Source organism: Colossoma macropomum, unplaced genomic scaffold, assembly GCF_904425465.1.
Source record: "Colossoma macropomum unplaced genomic scaffold, Colossoma_macropomum, whole genome shotgun sequence".
Classification (NCBI taxonomy): domain Eukaryota; kingdom Metazoa; phylum Chordata; class Actinopteri; order Characiformes; family Serrasalmidae; genus Colossoma; species Colossoma macropomum.
The window spans coordinates 20,518,676-20,546,620 of record NW_023494792.1 but is presented as its reverse complement, the minus strand read 5'-3'; the positions used below and the strand labels follow the sequence as shown (position 1 = coordinate 20,546,620).

The window sequence follows — 27,945 nt, the reverse complement described above, 5'->3', positions numbered from 1 at the left end:
GAAGGAACACATGAGCCGCTGTCTACACACTCCCGGGCACTTCTTGTGACTACTGCCCTCTGAAACTTCGCTCTGTAGAGCCCCAGAGCCCCGAGGGCCAGAATTTGGCAGAGTGCGTCATCGCCCTTCTGTTTTCCTATTGGTCCGCTGCGCTCACGTGTGTCACTCCACCCTGAGCTCAGTGGGTGTAGGAGCTGCTCGGCGACCGCAAGGCGGCGCACTTCTTCACTCTCGGGCCTCGATGGCTCCCCGGTTCCCTGAGTCCTCCTCCTCCTCCTCCTCCTCATCTCTCTCTCTCTGGCTGTCTCTCTCTAAGTTGACAAATTGAATTTGCCGGGAGAGACCGAGGAAGATGGCGGCCACTGACCGTTCCAGGTCCGAAGCTGCTAAGCAGCGGCGGCAGGACCAGCTGGCGCGGTGGCACGGCTCAGAGACCGACCTGACCGGCGCTCAGGTACGGGGCCACTCGAGCTCGGGCCGGCGGGCCAGAGTGCGCTTCGCCCAGGGCGCCGTTTTCATGGCCGCCTGTTCGGCCGGAGACCGGGAGGAGGTGGCGGAGCTGCTGAGACAGGGAGCCGACATCAACTACGCCAACGTAGACGGACTCACGGCTCTTCACCAGGTACCGACACGGCTTCAGCCACTCATTTTCCTCCTTTATTGACAGAAACGACCGTGTGCTCGGGTTCGGAGTTCCGGCTGTGGCGGCGAGTTTCTGCGCTGTTTCTGTGTCGGGACTCCGGGCAGAGCTACAGAGAAGGAAGACCACTTGTTGAACTCGGCCGCTGTATCATTATAAATATAGCCACTGGCAGAGTGAATAACATTGTAAACACACGAACAGAAAGAAAAACCAACGGTAAATAACGTATTTGTGCGACTAGACGGACTGAAGAGGGTGAAGTGAGGGCTGCTAAGTTAGTTACACCCAGAGTGAGTGAGTGAGTGCATTCCTGCTGCTAGTCTCGGCAGGCTGGCCGCCGCCGCCGCCGCTGCTGGCGAGGCTGATGTGAGTTAGTTACGAGTCTTCAGCTACCAGACTGTACTTAGCGTTGGCATCGACGTGAAACCGCGTGTTGTGTTTTTTATTACGAACTTCCGCTATCATACAACGACGAATACCGACTGTACTCGTTTCCAAAACAGACATTTCCTCCTGAATAACTACTACTTTCTATTAAGGGGTCTTGTCGAGTATGGCTGTGGCATTCCCTTCCTTTTCCTTTCCCCTGGCACACTAACAGCGCAGTGGGGTTTGCCTCCCTCAGCTTCGTTAACCAAGGCTCTTCAAATAGTGTGGAGGCTGGTTATGAGAGGAGAAAACAGCACAGAAGTGTTATGTTATATGCTAACCGCACACTTACACATTGCACTCGGTCATTAGCTTAAAGGTAAGCTACCTTTTACATTGTCAAACACGCAAGTGTTAAGTACGAGCTTTAAACCCTTATGTTTATGACACGCCTACTGCCTGTACGGTCTGGCCCAGAGTGGTTTACAGCGGTGTGCCAGTGACACACCCACCAGGACAAAGTGTCATGATACATGTCCCATTCCTCAGGTGCCAACAGAGGGCTTGACTTGGAAGTGCAGAGGCCTGAAACCTGCTCCAAACACACAGGCTGCGTTGTAATGTGGATGAACAAGCAACTGCTGCAGCCCGACCTCAGTTTACGTCAGCTTTCAACAGGACGTAAAAGGGGAATTCCACCCATTTGTCAAAACTCAATCACTAAGATGTAAACAAAGTCATTCAGAGTGGTTTGATGTAAAATGCTCAGTTACAGGGAAACGTAGTCTGTATTGTTCACAGTGGTTGTGATTGGAACTGGATGTCCCAAGCATTTAACACCTCACAGAATAATTACATAAATCAGTTTGAATACACTGCCTGATGCCTGAGGCATTGTTGTGCAGTAGTTTTGAGATAAGGCCTATGCAGGGTGTTACATGCAGGCAAAGTAGTAGCCAAGAAAACTTTTTTTTTTTAACCACTGTTTAACCATTATCACCGTTTACATATAAAAACTCAGCAGACGTGTAGGTTAACTGGTGGTTTTGGATAGTAAGAATGTCTATATTTGCCCTGTTGGCATTGTGACCCCTGGTTCCTATCAGCACCCACTGTAAAGAAATCTAAGTTGACAAGTTTTTCTACAGAGAACAATAGCATTCTGAATGACCTTGTTTACAATGATTGAATTATGCTGAAAATCAATGGATTTCCCCTTTAAAAGCTGATAGACACCATCAGCTGTGGAGTTAATGGTAATAGGGTATGGTACTGGAATAGCACTCCTCTGGTTTTAGTCTCACTGATGTCATGGCTGTAGAGTGGTTAAAACCAGCTCTGTGGAACAAGTTGCCTGTGTGGAGGCTTGAGCCAGTAGGCTATTACAAGCTTATAGGGAGGGTAAGGTCAGAGGCGGGTGAGCGCGTCAGGCCTGGTTAGTTCATTTTATTTTGAAGTGCGTGCATGTCAGCAGTAACACAGCAGAGCGAGAAGCTCTGTGCCTTTATTTCAGTGAATAAAAGGTACAAGTAGGCTTCATCGCAGGCCTGCTTGTTACAAGTAGCTGTCCAAATGCAGGCAGTCAGATCAGTGTCCAGAAATGGCTCTCTTGTGGGCTGGCTGTTCAGGCTTGGGCTGCTATGACTGTGTGCCTGTCCCATGGAGCCGTTAGCGAGTGCTGCTGTGGGCTGAGTTTCTGAGAAAGAGAAAGTTTGATTACACTCTCTGTGGAGCAAGAGTAACAAGCTCCGTTTCGTGACAGCAGAATGCCGCAAACCAAAATAAAACTCCAGGTTTGTGAATATTAGCAGTGCGTTAAGAGAGAGAAGAGGATACTGCTCTCCACTGAGGTGTGTGTGTGTGTGTGTGTGTGTGTGTGTGTGTGGGGTAAATCTTCTTCTCACTGTGCTCTGGATAGAATCAGTGTCACATCCTGCCAGAGACGCACAGTTTTCTCTTAATACTGGACTAACACACACATATATACACACACATACACTGTCCCTGCAGTTACAGATAGAGTTTCAGAGTTGGTTTGCCTCCCAGCAGTCATCCTTATGTAAACAGGAGCTGTGTCCACCGGCAGACGGAGATGGGCCTCCGATTATGCTCCAGTATTCTGGCCTGCTGTGAAGGCTTCTTCAGGAGCTTAAGCTCAAATCCAGTTGTGCATTTTGTGCCATTAGTTTAACCAAGTGTAAAGACAGTAAACCTGTAGCACGTGCCTTGGTTAAGAAAAGAACGGCAGTAGCCATCATCTGGAGCTGAAGCATGTCCACGTGAGGCAGCTCCATGTTCTCAGACCAGTGGGATGTCTACACCCGAGGGATGGGTACTATTTGAAACAAGAGTTAGAAATGGTGCAGGGAACAAAAATGGAAACAAAAGACTATTATACAGAATGTAAGCGAAAACAGGAAGCTAGTTGTGTTTGAAAGTGATTGAACAGTTAATAACGTCATTATTTTTCTAGAATCAGAGATCAGAACTTTGTTTTCCTCTTTGGTTCGTTTGGTTCATCCATGAACAAAACTGGTCCAGCTTTTTGATAACTTAAGAATTAGAATGAACTTTTCTGATGTAGCGTACTGTGCTTACATCAGGCCTTTTAAAATAAGAGTAACACAGAATCAGCCACTGCTGTATTCATCCATTCATGCTGATGTTATGAGGAGTGCTTCATTTCAGCCATTTAGTCATTTACATAGATTAGTTTTAAAGGCACATTCTAACGGATAAAGGAAGGTTGGAAAGTGGTCATGTAAGAATAAATTATGACTATTTATTCTTGGTACATGAAACCATGTAAATGTTATAAGTGGACCTTAAGGGACAAATACAATCTAAGGAAAATTGCTTTCTTTACTTTTGGTGTGCCTTCTTCATTCTCTGTTAACTGTTTTAATCACTGGTTTGAAATGTTATTCCCATCCTATAGTGATTCATTTTTGCGCCAGTGTAATTATTATAACTTTATAAAACATATATTGTTTTTTAAGATCAATTTTCAAATTTGCGGTGCAGTTTAGGAACACAGATAAATAACCAGCAGTTCTGGGATTTCATGTTGTTTTTTTAAAAGCTTGTTCTTCTCCTTTCAGTTGTTTAAACACACACCTGGACACACTTGCAGCTAGAGTCACATCTCTCTCCCTGGCACTCCTATCATTATGTATAGACTGCAGTAGAAAGTAGATGTGACACAAAACCACAAATATAGTACATTTTAAAAAAGGCATATTTTGATAGAAGTTGTAGTTAGTAATGGTTAGTAATGGTCTTGCCAGGTTTGTTTACTGCTGTGTCGCCCTGTGTTCTGTGATTTTGTACAGGTCTGCAAAGTTCTGTTTAGGCCTCCTGGACACAGATACAGAAAAGCTGGTTTTAAAACAAATCCATAACAAAATAATGTCTTGCTTAAGTGTTTTTATGTAAAAGAAAATAAACAGACAGCTTTGTGTTAACATGCTCACAACTAAACTTGTTTGTCCTGGCACTTTAAGACACTTTTGATTTTCACATTTCTCTATTCCAAACACAGGATTACAAGGCGTGAGTAGATTCTGGATGTGATTGTTGCATTGCTGCTAAAATTCCAGTGTTCTTTAGCCAGGTTGTCTGTTCAAGCTATCAAATTTAATGTAATCAAATAAATGAAATGTCACAAAAAATATGACATGCTGCATTTCCATCAGCTCCTCTTCATCAACACTAATGAGAAATATATAGTGAGTATACAGAGTTGTCCATATCAAGTGAGTGTACAAACCTTTATGTGAAATTTGATGATTTTATTGAATACTTGCCATTTTTATTTACATTTTATATTTGATATGTCAGAGTACATTCATGGATACCTAGCATGTATTGTTCATGCTGATATTCCAGTACATTAAAATAATAGCTCCTAATTTTTTACACAAAGGTTGTCTGGAAAGCATTGTGGTAGTAAGCAGTTGCAGCAACATTTTCTCAGTGCTTGTGCTCAAAAAGAGTCCCTCTGAAGTGACCACAAACATTCTGGTGGTAATACACAGCAGTCTAAGTAGCAAGCATCCGGTAAAAGGGAAAGCATTACCCGCAATGAGATCCCATTAAAGGGCCGTTTGTTTTTCAAAACTTCCTCAGTGTTTTAGACTTTGCAGAGCGTGTTAAGCTCGAGGAGGAAGAGCGTATTGGTTGTTTTGTTGTATGAATGAACATAGTGGGAATTCTGCCACAGAGGAAGCTGGAGCCATGGCCCCATCAACTGCCATCAAATTAGCATACTGGAAAGCAGGAATAGGTTTACTCCCTCTAGGGAGAGCTCTTAAAGTGTAAATACACAAAACCCGCTAATGAGGAGAACACTTAACAAGGCCTCTAAGCTGCACCACCTCTGATTTTTCCCCTTTATTTATCAAGACATAAACAGCATTTTATTTATGTGGTTAAGATGAACTTTTTTTGCTCTGTGCTCCATTACATTGGATTTGAAATGATTCAGTGACTAAGATGAAAACGCAGACCGTCTACTTTTACGTTTCCATTTCTACTGGGTGAACTGTATAGGAACCACAGTACATTTCTCCCATTTCAGGGGATGTTAAATTACTGGATATATTAACATGATCTTAAGTCAAATTGTAGTGTTTATTATCCACCTTTTGTCCTTGAAGCCTCAGTAGTGTCTCTAGGAACTTGTCTCATTGTCCTGGTATACGGTAGAATGCCGTTTGGTTGGATCTAATCAGTTCTGCCTCTATACTTCAGAAATCATCCTGCTGCTGCCATTGGCAATCACATCGTCAGTAGTCTTGTAAACCAGATTTGTGCCTGTCATCAGAGAGTTTAGTGGTGTTTTTTGTATTTTGAGATAAATATAAAGGACCATTTGACTGACATGCAAAACAACCAGTCACAGACTGTTGTTATTGCGTGACATGTAGGTGCTACAACAAAATCTGACTCCTATGAAACACAGTGTAATGCCTGTTAGCAGACACAGGGGTGACTCTTTACTTGCTTTAAATAAAACTCTTGACTTTCAAAGAGGAGATACTATACATTGTTTCTTAATTCAGCACATCTTGTGAAAGGCTCATTGTTGTCTCGGTGCATATCGGGCAAAAATTGCTACTGGCTAGCAGTCATTTCTGACAAGTTCTGATAGCTGTGTCTGTCCTGTATGCTATGTGTGCAGAGCGTCTGAGCCTGAGAGTACATCGCTAAACACAGCTGAGCGATACTGACCCATGCCACCATGTTCCTCAGATGATGTGAAGTATGCTTTGGATCACTTTTTTTCTCCACACTTTCCTCTTTGTGTCACTCTGGTACAGATTAATTTTTCATGTAATCTGTCTACAAGACTTCTGTTCTAGAGTGCTACACGCAAGTCTTCTCTGTATGGTCATCTTCTTCATCACATCTCGTGGAGAATAATCTTAATCCGTTCAACAGTTTTTCCTTCCTCTCGTGCTGTAGTCTTCATTGGTCTAGTAATAAGTTACTTTGACATGTCTTCTGTTTTAGCTATATCTGACTGCTCTTTTGGTCAACCTGCTGAGAGACAACAGTGACATACTGCTGATGCCAACAGCACATAGAAACTTGACAACTGGTTAAGAGACCTCTGAGCAACCAATTGTCCAGTTTCTTTTGGTCCTCTAAAATGAGAAGACAGCCTGTGAAAGGGAGGATTCTTACACAGTTCACCTGATATGGACCCACATACCCTGAAATTAAACCTCCAAGCCACTAGTATCTTTCAAATCCAGTGTGCTGGAGAACAGAGCAACAAAATCTGTCACTACACAATTACTTTTGGCCTGCGCTGTATGTGTATATGTGCGTGAACATGTAATTGTGTGGGTTTGAGTTTGTTCCTTTGGGTGTTTATATAATTGAGTGGCTTTCTGTGTGTGTGTGCGTGTGTGTGTGTGCGCGTGTGTGTGTGTGAAGTGTTGTATGGTGGTACTTTGTCACCCACTTTTTCTTACTGTCCATCCCGCTCTGCACTGTTGTTTTCTTGTTGCCTGGCAACAAGGATTAAATATAGGACTATACTCTCCAAACTTTCCATCTCTTCCATCCAAAGTGTATCTCTCTCTCTCTCTCTCTCTCTCTCTCTTTCTCTCTGTGTATCTCTCTCTCTCTCTCTCTCGCTCTCTCTCTCTCTCTCTCTCTCTCTCTCTCTCTCTCGCTCTCTCACTCTCTCTCTCTGTTTCTCTGTCTCTCTCTCTCTCTCTCTGGCTTTTCTGCCAGTCCCCTATGGAACTGGAGCTGGAGGAGTTTTTGGTGAAAGGATGGAAAAGAGGTCCTGGAAGTGCCCCCTGCTCTGGTGGGATTTGCAGTGAGAGGATGGAAAACATTCTTCAGGCAGCACAAGCGCCTGTTGTCAGAGGCAAAGGCCAGCCGCTCTGAGTCACGCACTCACACACACAGCGCTCACACTTGCATACTGAGTGACCCACTCAGACCCTGGTGGGGAAATTCACACCTTCACAACAAAGAAGAGCCCACTGTTCTCCCTAAAGACCGAGAGAGAAAGAGAACATTATGGCACAGAGAGTTTTCTATAGGAGCCGCGTGTCCTCAAGGAATAACGCCGCTGGGTGTAGTTTACTTTATTCCACTTGCCACTGTAAATATTTAAAGATACATGCTGTTATAGCTGTTCTCTGTAAAACTGGATACTTTTCTTCTTTCAAATGATCACCAGTCAAGTGACCTCAGTCTGTTCAAGATAGCTTGGATGTTCTGTTTTGCTCTGGAAAACGTCCATTCAAACCTGTTGAAAAGTTCTGATGATGGTGGCCGGTGTGGAGCGAGAGCCATGTGAGCGATGCTGTTTTGAGTTATTCACATGTGGATGGTGGTGGTGGTGTGTGGGTGGGTGGGCAGGCAGTCAAAATCTCCCAGACGGGCACTTTAAAAGTGTAAATCAAGCAGTGCCAAAACAGAAGAACAGCCACTCAAGGACTTTGCTGCGTGTTTACGAACAGATGTGCACATTTCCATATTATTTTAGCACTCACAGTCGTGTGGTGGTTTTTGTTTAGAAGCCTCTGTACTGAGAGCTGATCCGCCATTTGCAGCAGCTCCTGATTGGAGCTTTAAAACATGTCACTGACTAATTGCTTTTCATGCTGCTGACTGCTAGCTGAAGCATTCAAGCATTTGAGAAGTTGAACTGGGGGGTACTCGGGGGAATAGAGTTGAGGAAATATGGACTTCCCATGCTGCAGTGTCTCTAAAGACGTTGTTATGGTGATATCATCATGGAAGTCCTGATTAGTGTATATGGACTTATTCCAGGCTAGAGTCTATCCACAACTGATAAGGGCAGTTGTTTCTCTGTGGAAGTGTGTGAGTCTACACGAAAGGGCAAAGACTGAGGGCAAGGGCTGTATTTAACCAGCATCAAGCCAGGGAAGTTGTACTGGTGCTCTGATGTCTGACATTATCATTAGCAGGAATAGAAGGTTTATTTCTGTAATCGTGCTTATTGTATTGTAGGGCTTGGCAATATAACAATATATATCGTTGTTGGAATTAAATTATGTCACAGTAAAATACAATACAATATGCTTTTCTGAATATAACATAGATATCGTCAATACTTGTATGACACTGACCAAATGCATGTTTCATTATAAAGAGAGCGAAGTTAGTCCAGATTTAACTGGATCTAGTGCAACACAACATGCAAAATATTGAATAAAAGTCATTGTATTCACAGTTCTTGATAGCATTTTTTTAAATGTAGCACTACTGGTTCTTGTTCTCAGTTCCAACTGATCAGATGTCTGAAAAAATAAATGTAAAAAAATTCTTGAAATATCGTGAAATTATATTTTTGGCATATCGCCCACCTCTATTGTATTGTAATGTTGTGGTCTCCTTTTTACCACTTCAGTTTATTTTAGGGATACACGATAATATCATAATCAGTACTGGCAGATGTTGGCTTGAAAATAATTATTGCCATTGGACAGATGTTTAGATTTAACCAACTTATTTTTGATGGCTTATTTATTGTACTCCAGAAGAACAGTTTGTTTAGATGATGTTGGGCGATGGTGCTAACGTGCATTTTAGCACATTTTTAACCCCACATAAATAAATGTTTCATTGTAATGGAGATTCAAGTGGATTTAGTCCCAGTGTCTACATTTTATGTGTTTCTGTATCAGTATCAGCAGTGGCAGATGTGTACATTAAAAATATCTGATGGTGGGATTGGAAGTTCCCATATCGGTGCATCCCTAATTTATTTGTTCTCTTCCCTCTTCCAGAGTAGGAGTGAGCAGTATGCCTTAAAAAAACTATATCTGTATATCATTGAATCGCTCTTTTTTTATAGAATTGCTTGGATTCTCGAGAAATGCCGAATGCCTTTGTGCATGTCCTCTCCCACGTGGCACAGTCTCGTAATACTGCTGGTGTCAGGCATTGCAGAGGCCAGCATTGTCCACAGATGGGATACGCGCAGACTACATGACGATTTTATATGGCACGCAGTTCAAAGTAAGCCTGTACAACTGCAGTGGGGCTCCAGAATGGCACAGTTGCCCATCACCAATGCTACAGCCATGTGTGACTAAGTGTTCAGGCAAGCAGAGTTAAAGGTTCTCATTGGTGGTGAAGGTTTAGTTCCTCTCTCTCTATCAATACAGTGCAAGAATATCCAGTTAACTTATATATGCAGAGCTGCGCAATCAGTGCTCTGCTCCAAAGCACATTCAGCTGTCCTATGACATTGCATGTAATAGTGGATGCAGATCTTGTGGGGATAGCGTGTCTTAACCTCACCGTCCTAGATTGGGAACTGAAGTGCTGAAGTTGAGACCAGTAGTGAGAGGAAATTGCCAATAATTACCGATGGGGAGAATGATCTGAAAATTGTGTGACCAGGACCGATTTTAACCGATATATCTGATACAACTTTATGTGGTAATTAAACAGACATCTGTAATTTTAATTAAACAGTGCTTTAATGATTGATATGATTTTCAGTTCTCAACTGTCATAATTCAGGCAGCAAAAACTAACAGTGTCTTAATTAATGTAAATATTGTGAAAGGTGCGAGCCTTAGCATTTTTTTTTTTGTTTTTGGTAATTAACTTCTATTCTTGTGTGTTGTAAGATGGAATGCTCATGCTGTTGGTTAGGTTTGGATGCAGTTAATGTTTTTGGTATTTTAACTCTGATGGTGTTTTGTGTTCAAATGTACCAGTTTAGCCAGTGTTGTGGTCGAAGAAATGAGCAGGTGATGACAGCTTGGCAGACTCTGTAAACACTGGAATACCTTCATGAACCTATTAAATCTTCTGAAACATACTGTCTTGTTGATACAATACTAAACAAGCCACTAAATGCGGTGCTTTATCTTTTAATTAGAAAGATTTGTGCCTGTCTCTCCCAGCCCTGTTTGGACACCATACAAGTCAATGTTGATTATTATTTTTATTACACAAATCTTTGGCATTTGGTCTCAGTCAAATTACTCAGAACTCAGCTAATTTTATTAGCAAATGCTGCCCTCCAAAGATTACTATGCTCTTACTTCAGTGTGGGATATATATGGCATCTAATATGATCCCGTGAGAGTGGTTCTCATAGCATTTCCCTTTTTTCCTTTATGTGAGATTTCGGGGCTGTAGGAAGGAAATGAGTTTTTGTAGAGAGACATATTAAAGCGTGTTTTGATGTAGTAGAATGGTCAGAGCAGAAAGTAATAGGGTATATTACAACCCCATTTCCAGAAAAGTTGGGCCACTGTGAAAAATATAAATATAAACAAAATGCAATGATGTGCAAATCATTTAAACCCTATATTTCATTGAAAATACTTCAAAGACAACATATCAAATGTTGAAACTGAGAAATTTTATTGTTTTTTGAAAAATATTTGTTTTTTTGAATTTGATGCCAGCAACACATTCCAAAAAAGTTGGGACGGGGACAACAAAAGGCTGGTAAAGTCATGTAATGCTTAAAAAAACACCTGGTGGTTAATTGGCAACAGGTCAATAACATGATTGGGTATAAAAAAGCATCCCAGAGTTTATTAGAAGTAAATATGAGGATATGAGAATATAAAGACGGCACGATCAAATAGTGCAACAATTCAAGAATAACATTTCTCAATGTAAAATTGCAAAGAACTTTTGCTTTTCATCATCTACGGTGCATAATATCATTAAAAGATTCAGTGAATCTAGAGAAATTCCTGTATGCAAGGGACAAGGCCAAAAACCAGTATTTGCTGGCCATGATCTTTGGGCCCTCAGGTGGCACTGCATTAAAAACAGACATGATTCTGGGGTGGAAATCACTGCATGGGCTGAAAAAACACTGTCTATGAAAACAGTTTGGCGCTGCATCCACAAATGCTAATTAAAACTCTTAAACGCAAAGAAGAAAACAGATATAAACAGGATCCAGGAATGCTGCCACCTTCTCTGGGCCCAAGCTCATTTAAAGTGAACTGAGGGGAAATAGAAAAGTGTGCTGTGGTCTGACGAATCAACATTTGAAATTCTATTTGAAAATCATGGACATGGGGGTGCATTAGTGTACATGGCATGGGTGACGTGGACATCTGTGAAGGCACCGTTAATGCTGAACAATACATACAGGTTTTGGCAACATATGCTGCCATCCAGACGACGTCTTCTTAAGGGAAGGCCTTGATTATTTCAGCAAGACAAACCACATTCTGCATGTATTACATAACAGCATTGCTCTGTAGTAAAAGAGTCCGGGTGCTAAACTGCCTGCCTGCAGTCCAGACCTGTCACCACTGATAACATTTGGCACATTGTAAAATGAAAAATACAACAAAGGAGACCCCGAACTGTTGAACAGCTGAAATCCTATGTTAAGCAAAAATGGGAAAACATTTCACTTTCAGAGCTACAGCAGTTGGTGTCCTCAGTTCCCAAACGCTTCCAGAGTGTCGTAATATAGGGTTTAAATGATTTGCACATCACTGCATTTTGTTTTTATGTACATTTTGCACAGCGTACCAACTTTGGACACCCCTTATCAATTATTGATTTTCTGAGTCAAAATAATTGAGCGCTCTACAGAGAACACACTTCTGCACATTTTAATGCGTAATTACCGTTTACATAAAACATGACAAAATGTGGCCTGTGGAAGTTATGGTGCATTTAATATTTTATGTTGTATTTATTTCCCCCCCAATAAGTTAAACTCAGCAAAGAAACAGTAATTGAGCATTAAAATATGCAGAAGTATGTTCTCTGTAGAAGTTGTGTTCACTTATTTTCACTTAGAAAATCAACAATACATTTACTTTGACTGGGAGTTTTCAAACGTTTACATGCAAATGTACATCACTAGTAACTAATATATGACCAATACATGAATCTATATGCTTAATGCTATCTGGAGAACCGCAGCACATCTGCCTGAAAAGAAAGTCAACCACCTTCAGTAATGAGCATATTACCTGAAACTCATTCTCTCGTTCTCTCTCTCTCCTCCTCCCTCTTCTTCTCTCCCTGCAGGCTTGTATTGATGAGAATGCTGAGATGGTACAATTTCTTGTGGAGAACGGCAGTGATGTGAACAGAGGGGACAACGAGGGCTGGACACCTCTCCATGCAGCTGCTTCCTGTGGCTTCATCCAGATCACTAAGTCAGTGTGTGTGTGTGTGTGTGTGTGTGTGTGTGTGTGTGTGTGTGTGCTTGCCATGTTGCTCTGTGTATTTGTGGGTGCATTTGTACATCACATTAGTGTATGTGTGCTTGTTTCAAGTATATAAATTGCATTCTGAGAAAAAAAATACTGCATTTTATTGATTGAATTAACAGAAAACGTTTAGTGTTGCATTTTACATATAGTAAGTAGTATTTTTTTGCTGTGTAAAATGTATCGAATCAAGTTAGGAACATCACTTTCTGTGTCCTTGTTGTAGGTACTTGATAGAACATGGTGCTCAGGTGGGAGCAGTGAACAGTGAGGGGGAACTTCCTGTGGATGTGGCCACAGAGGATGCCATGGAGAGACTGCTGAAGGCAGAGATCAAAAAACAGGGTGAGTGAGGAAGCAAGGATAAAAGACATGGTTTGAGAAAGAAGTGGAACAAAGAGAGCCTTTATATTGAGATGATCTGCAAAAGAAAGACTAATAGAGAGGAAAACAGGGAATGGCAAAAAAAAACAACAGATACACCGAGAGGGGTCAACAGACAAACACACACATACGCGCGCTTGCTCACTCACTCACATGCGCGCACACACTGAGCATCTCTTTGATTTGATTGCCGTATGATGTTCACCTGCTGAGTGTGCTCTCATTAGAGCTTCAGAGAGACTGGTAATCAGGTTTAGACAAACACACCTTGTTGTATTGACTGCCAGAGCAGTGGTCTTCTGATCTGTGTATTTTGGATTGTATTGAAAGGCTGCTTGCTTTTCCAGCTTCAAAGAATTATATAAATGGAGGGCCTGCCCCTGTATTTAAGGAACTTCCTGTTATAGATAAACAATTGGAAGGGCATGTGCATGTTGGTATGTGTATGGGTCAGGCAGATATGCAGTTCTAAGAAAAGATGTGAGTTTTTGATTCAGCGGAAATCTTTTAAAAGCTGAGTGTTTGAAAGCATGTTGATTTACTCTCCACACCCGTCATGCATTGTCAGAATACCCCTGCTTTCTTTTCTCTGTTTCTTTTCTTTGCTTTCTGTCTCTTTTCTCTCCCCTCCCTCTCTTATATGTCCCTCTTTTGCCTTGTAACTGTAAACCTCAGGCTGTCCACAAAGGGCCAAATAGGCAGTTATGCTGCAGCTTGGCCAAAAAGCTTCCATTACAGTTTGCAATTGCACAGCAGAAGTTTTCAGTTTAACATTTTGTTTATTTATTTATTCTGTGTATATCCCAAAATAAACATCCAAATGCACATCCAGTTTTTTAATATCTCCAACTCTAAATCATGGGCAGCTCCGGTAAGCATGTAGAGACATGCCAAATCTCAGCACTGTTCATTCGATTTGATCCAAGATTTAATTCTGTTGTTGCGCTGAGTGTTTTTTTGTCCAAGTGACCCAGCTCTGTCCAATGGCTCTTGGAGCTAAATTTAGCACAAAGGTTTACAGACCGAAGACATCGCTATGTTCTCCATAAAACCCATTCAGAGCTTTTTCAAACATTTGACCATTCCAAGCGTTTACAAAAGACATATGGCTCAGTGTTTGTATACATTGTTTTGATGTGATCACTCATAGGCTTAAGTCATGCACCTCGAAAGGATTATCTGTGTATGGTTTTAGGAAGATTTTGAGTCTTTAAAATGTTGCCATGGTAAATTGAGAGAGTTTATATTACACATTCGCTCCATACATTTGTTTCAGTCTGTTTTAAATATATTTTTAAACTCCAGATGTTGGTGTCTTGGGTTTTGTAACACGTTATGAGGGTTTTGTGTAACATACAGATCAAAATTGAAATGATCCTTAAACACTTAATTCTTTAACCCAGATTTTACTTGCAACATTGTCATAAATGGTTTGAAGAGTAGGTTATGTAAACTAAACTCTTGCCTCCCTCTTCTGTCTCAGGTGTGGATGTGGATCGAGCGAGGAAGGAGGAGGAGAGGGTGATGATGCAGGATGCCATGGCTGTTCTGTCAGGAAGTGGCGCACTTTCTCCTCACCCCAACACTCAGGCCACTGCACTCCATGTAGCTGCTGCTAAAGGCTACATCGAAGTGCTCAAGTGAGTGCCCATTATTCCAGGTCATCGGCAGATACTTTTACTAATTTCTAATATTGTTTTTTTAACATAAGCAGAATTGTCTGCTTTATTTCTTGAAACTAGTAAATATATTTGCCAATAGAATGAGGCACTTTCACTAGACCCAATAATTTAAAAAGTATAGAAAATAGGTCAAATAATTATAACTTATCACGTTTAATAGGCTGAGTAAATGTTTGGGTACCTGCATGCAAGAAGAAAAAAAAAAAGTCAGTTCCCCAGAAATAAGGATTCTCCCTGGTTTGGCAGATTTGATTCTTTATAGTGTAACAGCAGTTTATACCCCTCCAATGACGCAGAAATCATCACACACCTACTGTTATCTATAAAAATGAACAAAATTCAGGCTTCAAGGTTGCGCCTAAAGTTTTTTAGCTTAAAGAAAATTGTACATTTGATTTTTCTTGGCTGAGAACATGTTATAAAGTTCTTTGTTACCATGGCAGAGTGCTGCTGCAGTGTGGGCTGGATGTGGACAGTAGAGACTCAGATGGCTGGACCCCTCTGCATGCGGCTGCTCACTGGGGGCAGGAGGAGGCCTGCACTCTCCTCACAGAGCATATGTGTGACATGAACGCTGTCAATAATGTGGTAAGGAGATTTTCTCGCTATCTCTCTTTCTCAATTTCTTTTTTTTGTTTCTCTCTTTTTCTTTTCTTTTGTGTGGTGTTAAGGTGCCTTTTTTTGTTCCATAGGGTCAGACTGCCCTTGATGTAGCTGATGAGAATCTAGCTGATATGTTGGAGGAGCTGCAGAAAAAACAAAATGCAGTAAGTGTGTGTGTGTGTGTGGTGTGTACCACATGGGAAGTGCTATCTTATCGCCTCTTTCTCTGGTTTATGTTCAAAGACCACTTTCACTCCAAGAAAAGGTTATCTGAGCTGGAACGCATTCTGAAAGCCAGCAGCTAGCCATAGTGCACACAGCGCAGTGAGTTATAGCAGGGCAACACTCCTCAACCTAGAAGCCATATAAGGACTACACACAATAGGACCACAGTCGCTGTTTATTAAATTACTGTTTTCTGTTGTTTTCTTGGCAGTTAATTACATAGAAGGCTTACTGTAAAGCTGCTGAATCCTAGTGAGATTATGAGGGTTTTTTGGAGGGTGTGGGGGAAGGGCAGTTTGAGCAGTTCATTTTACTGTAGTATTCTGATATCCTGTGTAACTGTCCAGATGCGTACAGAGAAGCAGAAGATTCAGCCTCCTGTCATTGAGACCAGCCCACCCATCTCTGTAGCACCAGTTCGTTCTCGCAGGTAACACACATACATATAGACAGTGTGTGTCTCAGATGTGGTTTGCATGTTATTTCACCGGCTCTGGCCTCACAAATTGACACAATATTCAGTTTGCATGTTTAAACAAAAAACACAGATATAATGTGACTGCTTTAGCGCATAGCTGGATCCATGGACAGATAAGTGGGTGGGAAAGAAAACAACGATAACTGAGTGACCTATAGATAAATTGCTTTTCTTGAAAACTTTTTCTTGAAACTCGTGTAGGTGTAAAGTACACATTTTATTTTCTTCTTACCTTTGAAGAAATATACCATTAATGCTAAAGATTGTATATGCTTTTATGTGGGAAATTTTCTGTTTGGACATTTTAGCACATTTACACAATGTATTGGTATCCCAACCTATAAATAATTTGAAAATCAAACATTACATGCTTGACCTGATCTTGGTTAATGTGATGAATCAGAAATGGGACGCCAATACCTGCCTCACTGTTTTCAAAATGCCTGCTCACTCATTTGCTTCACCTGTTGTGTTGCCCTCACCTATTGGCTGGTTTGCATGTCACTCGTTCTCCGGCGGCTCTGTTGCGCCTGCAGGACGTCCATCTCTCGTATGAGCAGCAAGGAGAAGATCACTCTGCACGAGAGAGAGAAGCACCCACCACCTGCTCTCCAAACACCACCCACTGAGGAGGAGGAGGAGGAGCCAAATGCACAGAACCGCCCAGCTGCTGCACCAAAAGCTTCCAGCAGTTCCAGCTCAGAAGAAGAGAGCGAATCAGAGAGCGATGCTGAATCAGGTGACCAGAAATGAGCACTAAGGATTCTGAAAATTTGAATTTTTGGTGCTAATATTTTGGGGGGAAACATGCAAAATGTAAAGTGGGCTGTAAAATGTTTTTTGTCCTATTTCAGAAAAAGCTAAAACAAGGGAGCTGATTAACAACTTGAACAACAAACGTAACAGTGCCGCTCCTATAACCACCACCACCACAGCAGGTAGTGCTACAGCAAACCAGGTTAAAAAGGTGAGCGAGAGCACTACGACGTTAGAGCATGATCACCCCATGCGTGTATGGTGTGAGGATGAGGTCATTTAACCAGGGCCAGACTGAAAATGCTGAGCCTCTTTTAATGCTCCATGTCCACATATTTGCATTGTTTATTACTTTGAAGTTATCAGTTTTCAAGATATTAAAGCCAGTAAAAGGGACTTTGTTAGTGCGGATGCTAAGACAAACAGAAAATTTGAATGCAGTATATACCTGGTGCTTAACTGTCCTGGATAATTTAATTCTGTTTCAGTCCTTTGACTGTGAAATTAACTGGAATAAACAAATACACTTTGTTTTATCAGAGACTGGTACGTCACTGCTAAAGGGTAATACTTTTGTATGTGTATAGTCGGAGCCACCACGGGCTGCAGTGAGTGAGGCTCCAGGCTCGTGGAGGACATCTCTGCGTAAGGCAGGGAGCTCAGTGACGCTGGGCTCCTCAGGGACCTCTGATGCAGCCATTGAAACTCTCCGGGGCCCTGAGAGTACCGCAGGCATGACCCGCTCTGCCTCCAGTCCCAGACTCAGCTCAGACACTGACACCAAGGTAACACACCAAAATGCATGCCCACATACACGCTCATACAGTGGGGTCAAAAGTCTAAGGCCCAGTTCACACATACTGCATCTGCGTGGAGTGAGCAACGCGGCAAGTCTTGCTTTTCATTTTGGTGCCCATGTTAACTGGTCAGCTCTTTCACACAGGTTGCACGTACGAAGCAGCAGAGTGTCCCAGACACTGCACTGAAGTGGCGCGGTATTTTGAGAACAGACTCTGAGTGAACAGTAGAATCTTTTGAAATCTAAATAGGAATTTAGGAATTTCTTAGTGTTTGTCTCCTTTGGTTTTATGACAGCATGTACTCAACTAAGCACAGACTTCAGTCATTAATGGTGACAAAATGAACATGAGCCTCAATAGAAGCTGAACTTGTTGTACAATAGCTTTAACATGGAAAATCGAACTCTTTTATGCAAAGACCTTAACGTGGTTAGTGTCACAAATTTGCTTAAATTTGAAAAGTGACCTAGAAATAGTGCATAATCTTTTAATCTCATAATATTTCCTCTTCATTTGATCAATTCCTGATTTTCAATGTGGTCTCAGACTTTTGGACCCCACTGTACGTACATACATACATACATACATACACACACACATACACACACACACACACACACTGCAAAAATATCGTAATACAGTGTTACTCAGCTTCAGTCCGACACAGTGGCGATTTCCCTGTTTAGACACACCTAATTCAGCTTGTTAGTTAATTATCAGGTTTAGTAGGTGTGGTAGAGCGGGTTTTCATTTCCAGTCTTGGGGACACAGTTTCAACTATTGCCTGCTCAAATACACCTGCCCCAATAGGTGGGACTCCATAGAAACCATTTTCCAAGAGCGTTGAAATCATCAATCTATGCTAGAAAATAGGCCCTGATGCTCCAAGCTGACTGTTGGCCTTCAGATGCCATCAGGCTGCTGGTGAGTGTTGGTGGCCGACCGTCATGCATGGTTTGTGCAGTGTGTCTTGCGGCGCTGGCTCTGGTCACCGCTTGTCAGCGCCATTTGGCCAGATTGAGCATGTCGAAACAGCATCGGCGGTCAGCTATGAGAAAGTTGTAAATCAGCGTACAAAGAGAGAAACGAAAGAAAAAGAATGCAAGCATTACTCTCAAGAGGGCAGGAACACAGGAAACAGCCTATTTTTCTCTTTTTCACCAGTGCAAGTCGCAAAGTCTTATCACTACCAATGGGCATTTTTAGGACTTTTGCTGTTCGAGTGCCCCAATTTTAAACAAACAGTGTTTGAATATCACCAGTGAGAAAATATTTAATATAGTTATGAATGAGCGCAGACACAGAAAAGCTCTAAAGGAGCTTTGATAACACACCGAACATAGATAATAAAGCATAAGATACTCAGTCATTTCATAGACTTGTTTACTTTGTCATGTAATTATGAATATGCACCAACCACGCATTTTACTTCACTGTTTAATGTACAAACACTCAAACATTGGTTTACTTTCACTTTCATGCTCTAGGTTTGGCTTGAACACGGACATCTAGAATATATAAGTCACAGAATTACAAACTACTGCCACATCCTACTATAGAGAGTTGTTCCCTTTTTCACAGGCGCATTAAGTACATGCTTGTCTGATGTGAAAATGAAATGAAAATGAATTAAATGAACCTTTTTTTTAGCCAACTGTGTCTGAACACATCGGAATTAGACCTCCGCATTTAACCCATCCGTGCAGTGAAACACCACATACACACACTAGTGAACACACACACACTAGGGGGCAGTGAGCACACTTGCCCGGAGCGGTGGGCAGCCCTATCCACGGCTCCCGGGGAGCAGTTGGGGGTTGGGTGCCTTGCTCAAGGGCACTTCAGTCACGCACTGTCAGCTGAGGGGATCGAGCCGGGCGACCTTCCAGTCACAAGGCTGGTTCCCTAACCTCCAGCCCACGACTGCCCCCTTGATGTCAGCTGATGTTTGAGTGCAGATTTTCACAGGAGCAACAGTGAGCTGACAAAAGGCAATCATCAATAGCCCTTAGTTGATGCTTGATGTATCTGGGCTTCTGGGCTTTCCAAGACCGAAACTGAGTACCTGTTACATCTTATACCTTTCAACAGAATACGGTCCTTTGGTGCCATTAATGCAAATTGACAGGCAGCAAAACAAAAACACAGACTAACAGTAACAGTACTGGTTGAGTCAGAATGGGTCGATCAAGTTACACATTTTGCAGCCAACAAATGTTTTTTAAATGTTACTGACATGGATTAGTCTCAAAAGTACACCACCAGTCCTACTTTTTGGTTGTCTGCACACATACACACTTTCAAAGTACTTCCATCTGTATCCTTGTTCACTCAGCTCCTTAGCTGCTCTCGTACTAAACGTGGAAATTTCACTGCAGCGCTTCCAAACATTGTTTTCATTATTTTCCCATTGTTTTCAATGGGATGGGTGGCGGAGACATGGCAGAGAATGGAGTGCGCCGTGGCAGATGTGCAGGGTCATATAAAGATGAAATATTTTCAATTTTTGTGCAGCACTCTTCAGCCAAGTCTCAGTGCATCCAATATGAGAGGCAGGCATGTCTGGTAATTCGCTCCAACTTGGACAAAAGGCTAGTTTTATCTGAGAGCGCCACCTGCTTTTGCACCTAATCAGCGACTACTTCGGTATGAAAAGCACATTGTGCCAATGTGAGCAGCAAATGCAGCACATACCACATTGAAAGCAGCTTTACTTTTATGTTATTTCAGTGGTTTCCCTGTCTTGCACATTTTAGTGGTTTCCTTGCTCTAACATGTCATTTCTTCTGCAGGAGCCCAGGTTAGCAAGAGTACAGCCCACTCCGTCCAGACGCTTGTTCAGCATTGCAGACACCAACACCAGCACTGGCACTACTCCAGACAACTCCAGCAGGTGTGTTTGTGTGTTAACAATCATTTGTATGCAGAATCTATGTCCAAACGTTTGTGGACACCTGCTCATCTCTTTCTTCTGAAATCCGGAGTATTAATAGGGAGGTTATTCTCCCTTTGATGCAGTATCAGCCTCTCCTATACTAGGAAAACTTTACACTACATGTTGGAACATTGCTAGCATTCAGCCACAGGAACATTAGTGAGGTCAGGTACTGATGTTGGATGATTAGTGCTGGATCACAGACGTCACTCGGACTCATACCAGAGCTATTAGATGGTGCTCCATCACTCCAGAGTACACAGTTCCATTGCTCCACAGTCCAATGCTGGGGGCGCTTTATATCCCTTTAGCCAACGCTTGGCATGCGCTGCTACAGAACAACTTGTTCTATTAACAGTACTTTCAATGGAAAGTATTCAAGCTGTGTGTGTAATTGAATATGTGTCAGCAACCTTAAGGTAGCTAAATTTATTAATTAGGAGGAGTGCCTACAAACCTTTGGACATATGTTTGTATGTATGTCTTGGGAGGGTTCCTGGGATCATTTTTGACCTGTGTTTTTGTCTTGGTGTAGCTGGTTGAGCCGCAGCTCCTCATACACACGCAGGTTAAACAGCCAGTCAAGCAGTGAGCCTGCAGGCCAGAACCCCTCTTTACCTCGCAGGTTAGTGACACACACACATACACACAAACACACTGCAGCAGTAGGGCTGAACGATTTGGGGAAAAATATCTAATCACGTTTTTCTGACCAGTATTGCAAATTATTTTCTGAAAGGTTGTGGTCCAGGCATGTTTGTTTTTTTTTCTCCTTTTTTTGTTAATTTTGTTTTCTTTTGGTTTGTTTTTTTCGTTTGTTTTGTTTTTGTTTTTTTTGCAAGAAGTCCAGCAAATTCCCTTTTTCTGGCTTAAGACTTGAAAACCAAATGTGGTGTGCCTCCCTGTTAGTTGTGGTTGTGTTGTCATGTACACAGCACATGAATGTTGCTTCTGGTTGGTCTAACCCATCTACCGGCAGTTCACAAGCTCTGTATTATTAGGTTAAATTTCCCCAATTAAAGGGCCCATATCCTAGATTTTCGCAGAAACATTTAATTCAATGGTGTCCATATAGGTGGAGCGGGTAGTGAATGGAATGTTTTGAAACTTACAATAACTGACAATATTTATATACGCTGTTCAGCCAGTAAAACCACCTGCTTGTTTCTACACTTACTGTTCATTGTATCAGCTCCACTTACCATATAGGTGCATTTTGTAGTTCTACAAGTATAGATTGTAGTTCTGCTGTTTCTCTGCATACTTTCTTAGCCTCATTTTTACCTTGTTCTTCAATGGTCAGGACCACCATAGAGCAGGTATTATTTTGGTAGGGGATCATTCTCAGCACTGCAGTAACGCTGACGTGGTGGTGGTGTGTTAGTGTGTGTTGCGCTGGTACGAGTCGGTCAGACACAGCAGTGCTGCTGGAGTTTTTAAACTCACTGTCCACTCTCTGTCCACTCTATTAGACACTCTTACTTCGTTGGTCCACCCTGTAGATGTAAAATCAGAAATGATAGCTCATCTTTTGCTGCACAGTTTGTGTTGGTCATCCTCTAGTCCTTCATCAGTGGTCAGAGGATGCTGCCCACAGGACGCTGTTGGCTGGATATTTTTGGTTGGTAGACTATTCTCAGTCCAGCAAATGAAGTGAGAGAAGAGAGTTTTTTGCATGATATGGGCCCTTATAAACTTAAAACAACATTGTTGATAATCTAGGCAAGTTGTAGCTCTTGCAGTGTGAAAATTGCACACTTCATGTAGCAAATTTGATATTAAAAATTGCAATTTACATATTAAAAACAATGTCTTTCAGTCGTATGCAGCAGGCACATGGATGGTGTTTATCTGAGCTGCTTTTAACTCTGTATGTGTCTCCAGCTCGTCTTATGGAAGGAAACTCGATGACCCTTCAGTGACCTCAGTCACCTCACAGGGAACCTCTGGACTTAGCCGCCTCAACAATATTGTTTCTCAGAGGTGTGCATGTTTTGTCTGTCTGCATATCAGTGTTTTTATGTGTTCTGCTGTACACCAAACACTCATTCTTGGTCTCACATAGACTAGCTCAGGAACAGTCAGAGAAGAAGGAACCCGTCTCCACGACAACAACTACAACAACAACTACGACAACAGGCGAGCAGGAGACAAAGCAGAGGCGCAAGTGAGTGTGATATTCTTGGTGTGTGTGTGTGTGTGTGTGTGTGTGTGTGTGTGTGTGTGTGTGTGTCTGTGAGAGAGAGAGAGAGAGAGAGAGAGAGAGAGACTTTTATTGAGTTTGTCGAGGACGAGTTCCAGACCACATTTTAAACCTTGTTTAATTGAGTCAAACACACGCTCTGTTTACAGAGTTTTATTGAGGCCGTGTGTGTGTGTGTGTGTGTGTGTGTGTGTGTGTTTGTGTGTAGGTCATACCTGACTCCAGTGCGTGATGAAGAGGCTGAAGCTCAGAGGAAGGCTCGCTCCAGACATGCACGTCAGTCTAGACGCTCCACTCAGGTCAGCCTGCCCTAAACTCATGACCTTTGACCCTAATGTTGACATTGTGCAGCATTCACAGACCTTTTTGTCTTTTCTTTACCTTTTTTTTAACCAGTTGCACTCAACTTTAAAATAGAACTCAAAATAGAAGGGGTTTGTGTGTGTGTGTGTGTGTGTGTGTGTGTGTGTGTGTGTGTGTGTGTGTGTGTATTTTTACACGTGTAACAGTTTTGTTTTGTCTCCAGGGTGTTACACTTACTGATCTCCAGGAAGCAGAGAAGACAATAAAGACGGAAAGCAAGGGAAAAGAAAGGAAGAAAGAGGAGGAGGAAAAAGAAGGGAAGCAGAAGAAGGGAGAGGAAGGGGTGAGAAAGGTTGAGTTTGATGATCTGAGATTGTTCAGTTAATGTTAAGCTTCAGCATCTTACAAGTGAATTCCTTCAGCACTGTTTCATTGTGCAGCTTTTGAGGCTGCATGATAAATTATATTTTTATTGGTTTTGTGATATGAGTTTCCGCAATAAACACATCCCCTTACACATGAGGTAATTAGACATTAGAACCAGCAAGTGCTTCCCTCCCTAGGCTTAAGCTGTGCTCTCCCGCATGGAGAGATAGTGACTTAACCTTTCTGTTAAACCCCCACAGAACATACACATGCACAGCTCACAAACCTCTGTCCTGAACTGCTAGCCTGTAAAAATGCTTCAAATATGATGACTGTTCTTCTTCCCAGAGTTGTTTGTAAAATGTGTTAAGAAGCAGTAATGACTACTGTCACAACAAATCTGCATCACCATAAGGAACTTCTTATAAAATTAGAAAAATATTTATTTGCTTTTGTAGGCCTACATAGAAAATTGATATCCAACAGCTTTTTTGAACGTTTTTTTTTTTCCTTTTTTGCTTGTGAACTGCCGGCTTTTTTTCTCATTTATAATTTCAGCCCATTTTGTCATACTGTTTTCAGAATGTGACTGTATTCTTTCTCTGTGTGCATTTATGTGTATGTGTTCAGGAGGTGAGTTGGAGGTCTCGTATTGCAAACCTGCAGAAGTCTGATCTACTGGGACTCACACACCCTCCTGGTGCTCCACGGCCCGCTGACAGGAGAGGTGACCTTTTACCTTCGACCCTTACCCTCTGATCCTAAACAAATCACACAGATGTGTTCTGTTTACCTTTCTACCTTGTGTGTTTGATGTTTCTCAGATGCGGAGGACAGTGTTGGGGACAGCGAGGAGCGAGCGAGGGAAAGGAGGAGAGCGAGAGCGCGGAGGAGAGAAAGACTAGGAGAGGTGAGGAGGAGGATCTGTGATCAGATAAAAGTGATGAATAACGGGACCGAGGTTTGACCTCTGACTTCTGTGTGCATGTGCAGAGTGAAGATAATGAGCCCAGCGCAGAGGAAGAGAGCAGTGGTGGGCAGGACCCACAGGTTTGGCCAATTAGCGGTCAGGATTTATCTGAGTGACAGGGCCAGTAAAGCAATGTTCCACAAGCCAGTCCACAGGAACTTCCATCCAGTCCACATTTTTGTTTGATCCTGGGTTCCCACATTGCTGATCCAAGGCATTAAGAACACTCAACACGTGGTACAGAGCTGGGATAGGGCCAAACTGTGGCTTGATTGGGAGTCTCAGTGGACTGGATTGGGAAATGCTGCACTAAGCACTCACTGTCAATTTTTTATTTATGACATGTGTGTGTATACAGATGTTCTCTTACTTGTGTATTTTCTCCCTTCCTCTCTCAATACAGACAGACAGGCATATGAGCATCAGGTATGACTTTGACCTTTGGCCTTTTGGCTTACTTGGTTGAGAAATCCTCTGTCTTAGATAATTAATCTCTCTCTCTCTCTCTTCTTAGGTCTAATCTAGCCTTGAATGACTGTATAATGGCAGGGGGCTCAAACACTAAGGATTATAAAAAGGTAAAAGCTGGTGTCACTTTTTTTCTTCAACAGACAGATTTAAATGATGTATGTCAATAAGAGAATTTATGATCATTTGTTATTTTTCATGTCTGTGCTTGTGCGTACGTCGGTGTTTGTGTGTGTTAGTTGTTTGAGGAGCTATCTAGGGAAAACAGTCGGCTGCAGTCACAACTACAAGATACACAGAGAACTGTGTCAATGACCAGAATGGAGCTGGAGAAAGCAACACAAGTAAACAAACAAACACTTGCATGTAATTACGCATACTGCACATTTCAAAACCACTTATTTGATTCAGGTTTGATGTAACTGTGTGTGTGTGTGTGTGTGTGTGTGTGTGTGTGTGTGTGTGCGTGTGCGTGTGTTACAGAGGCAGGAGCGGTTCAGTGACTGCACAGCTCTACTGGAGCTAGAGAAAAAGGTATGTTTCTGCTTGGGCTGCATGATACATTAGTGGCTGCAAAATGAGAAACTGTAGTTATTGTTATTGATCTGATGATAATAATTACAGCTCATAATCCAGCATGCTAGTTTTTAGCTCCCACAGACAAATAAATATCAAATATTTACAAAAATAATGTAAAGGTTTTCAATAATTCTCTAAAAAAAGGCTGATTTTAGCTGTCAAGGCTGTGTTTAAAATCAGTGATCAATGTTGAGAACTATTTTGCACTCAGTCTACATGATGTATAGATTATATTGTGAACTTGTTTTAAAAAAAGAAAAGGAAAATTGCTGGTTATTGTTGCATGTTGGTATCAGCCTCAATAACGTGTTATGGGTTATGGGTTCCTGTATCAGCACAGGCATTCCACAGTTTCTCCCTTTCTCTTCTCACATCGCATGTATTCCTGAAGATGTGTATGCACCACACACTGTATCTCACAACTCTTAAAAATCTCTCTCTTTCTTTCTCTCGCTCAGGAGAGGGTGATGTTGGAGAGACGTGCAGCAGACCTGGAGGAAGAGCTGAAGGTAAGAGCAGCACACAATAACAAAAGGCTTGGCTCAGCAAAGATGTGCATTTCCTACTAATTTTGATATTTGAGTATTCACAAGAGCTAATGAATGGATATCCAGTTAACAGCAGGGAAGGGAAGACTGAAAGTAACATAGGCCTGGACATGGAGGCTTGCTAATGTAGGCGATAGCACTGGTGTTAAGAGGATAAAAATTTTGCAGCAGGCAGAGGAATACATTTGAAAACGTTTCATTATTTTAAAAAGCTGAGGAAAAATCTGTAGTTTTTGTGTCACTGGATGGTGATGAGGACTCATCTTACATGTTCGTTTTTCAGAGAAATATATTTCCACTGTTTTGGACCCAGCTAACATCAGCTAGAGTAGTTAGTGTAGTTAGCAGTAAAACCATGCGACAGCTGCCTTTTCAATCACATCTTTACTAGTGCATCCTTGGCAGTGCACTCACGTTTAGGCAGACTTGTTTCAAAGTGGCAATGAGTAATAAACATACAAACAGGAGCAAAACTGTAACATTTTACTGTCCTGTTAAAACATAAAAGCAGCATTTCACTGAATTGTTAGTCTGTGTGTTTCCTCTGTCTTCTTGTGATGAAACACGAAATAGTGGTTTTAATATTTGAATACTGGCATCTCAAACGGTTAGCCGAGTACTTAAGTACCCGTGAACTACCCTAGTTCAAACTCAGTCACTTTAGTCCTGTATTTTATATTGTCATCTGTTATTTTATTCCTAATTTTCAAATTTATTTAAATGTTTGTAAAGCAACTTTGAGAAATTACTAAATAAAACTATTATTATATGTATGTTGTTTTATTATTTTCATTATTATTACTATTATTATTACTAATAATTACTCCTATTAATACTATATTACTTTACATATGAGCTTGGTTTCTTCTTGCTATATAAATCTTGTCTATGGGTTCTACAGTATGTGTATGTATGTGTTGTAGGTCTTGGGGGATTTAAAAGCGGATAACCAGAGGCTGAAGGATGAAAACGGAGCTCTCATTCGAGTGATCAGTAAACTCTCCAAATAGACAACACGAGAGAGAACACGCGAACAAACCAGAGGGGGGAAAATAGAACGAGGGACAATCCACCCCCCTCCCCCACCTCACATCCTAGTGTGCCAAAGAAGAAGGAAGGAGAGTGAGAGAGAGACAGAGAGAGAAGGGAAGAGAATGTCACTTTCTTACGTGTCCCATTTAGTTGAATTTCGGTTTGAACCTGATCCACACATGCCTGAGGACTCGCCTCCTTTACTCTCCAGTGTGTGGGTGGGTGAAGCTACCCCTCAACACATACACACATTCATCAGCTCTCTGTTTATCAGGATCTTCAGGAGGACAGTAGGTAGAGATGATATGTGTGCAGTCACTCACTCACACAGCCAGAGAGCGAGGCGTGTGCAATGTTCTTACACACACACACACACACACAATGTGCACAACATTCACGCAAGTGTGCCACACACACGTCAATACACATTCCACAAGTCTCAGGCAGCTTCGGTCTGCGGTCATTTTGCACCTTACATACACTCCGCACGCATGTGCACACGTACACAAGCTCAGAGTAAGGCTGATCTAGCCATACGTCTCCTCTTAGTCTGAGTTGCCAACTTTGGGACCACTTTAAAACCCAGTCCAATACTGCCTCGAAGCACGGCAACCCTACACAATCAATGACATCAAATCAATGCAGCTCATGCACACTACACACATGATCAGTGCAAACTGACAACTGACTCTCTGCTGTTGTGCACAAGTCTACCATGCTATGCATCATGTATTTTTCCTACACTTTATTAATAGAATGGTGAAGAATAGAGCGCTATTTTCATGTGTTTTCGTTGTTTGCATCAGTTCCTCGGCCCTGTTGTTTTGGAGACGAGGAGGGTAACTTTGTTTATTATATAAATGGACAAATATTATTCCCTTTGAAATAATAAT

The 27,945-nt window shown here is 41.9% G+C and overlaps 1 protein-coding gene across 3 annotated transcripts; it reads left to right on the top strand.

Moving 5' to 3' along the window:
- Window positions 1-238: 238 nt before the first annotated feature.
- On the top strand, window positions 239-27,633 carry zmp:0000001167 (protein phosphatase 1 regulatory subunit 12A). 3 transcript variants are annotated; one of them, XM_036576487.1, is made up of 25 exons: window positions 239-622; window positions 12,536-12,666; window positions 12,947-13,065; window positions 14,588-14,744; window positions 15,230-15,374; window positions 15,479-15,553; window positions 15,962-16,044; window positions 16,653-16,831; window positions 16,947-17,059; window positions 17,436-17,633; window positions 20,441-20,541; window positions 21,119-21,208; window positions 22,468-22,566; window positions 22,649-22,750; window positions 22,995-23,085; window positions 23,313-23,441; window positions 24,086-24,182; window positions 24,280-24,365; window positions 24,449-24,505; window positions 24,829-24,851; window positions 24,940-25,003; window positions 25,133-25,237; window positions 25,377-25,427; window positions 25,931-25,981; window positions 26,944-27,633. In XM_036576487.1, exons 1-25 carry the CDS (start codon window positions 353-355, stop codon window positions 27,028-27,030), a joined length of 2,703 nt encoding a protein of 900 aa, XP_036432380.1. In that variant the 5' UTR covers window positions 239-352; the 3' UTR covers window positions 27,031-27,633. The 3 variants fall into 3 exon arrangements, with proteins under 3 accessions (XP_036432380.1, XP_036432379.1, XP_036432378.1); XM_036576486.1 differs by having other exon boundaries at window positions 353-622; window positions 16,629-16,831; window positions 23,313-23,432; XM_036576485.1 differs by having other exon boundaries at window positions 353-622; window positions 16,629-16,831.
- Window positions 27,634-27,945: the final 312 nt, after the last annotated feature.

Coding starts and splice junctions, on each gene's coding strand:
- zmp:0000001167 (XM_036576485.1), top strand. CDS start 353: ATGGCGGCCACTGACCGTTCCAGGTCCGAAGCTGCTAAGCAGCGGCGG. Junction 17,634..20,440: donor GCTCAGACACTGACACCAAG/GTAACACACCAA, acceptor TTTCTTCTGCAG/GAGCCCAGGTTAGCAAGAGT. Junction 25,238..25,376: donor AGCTGGAGAAAGCAACACAA/GTAAACAAACAA, acceptor CGTGTGTTACAG/AGGCAGGAGCGGTTCAGTGA.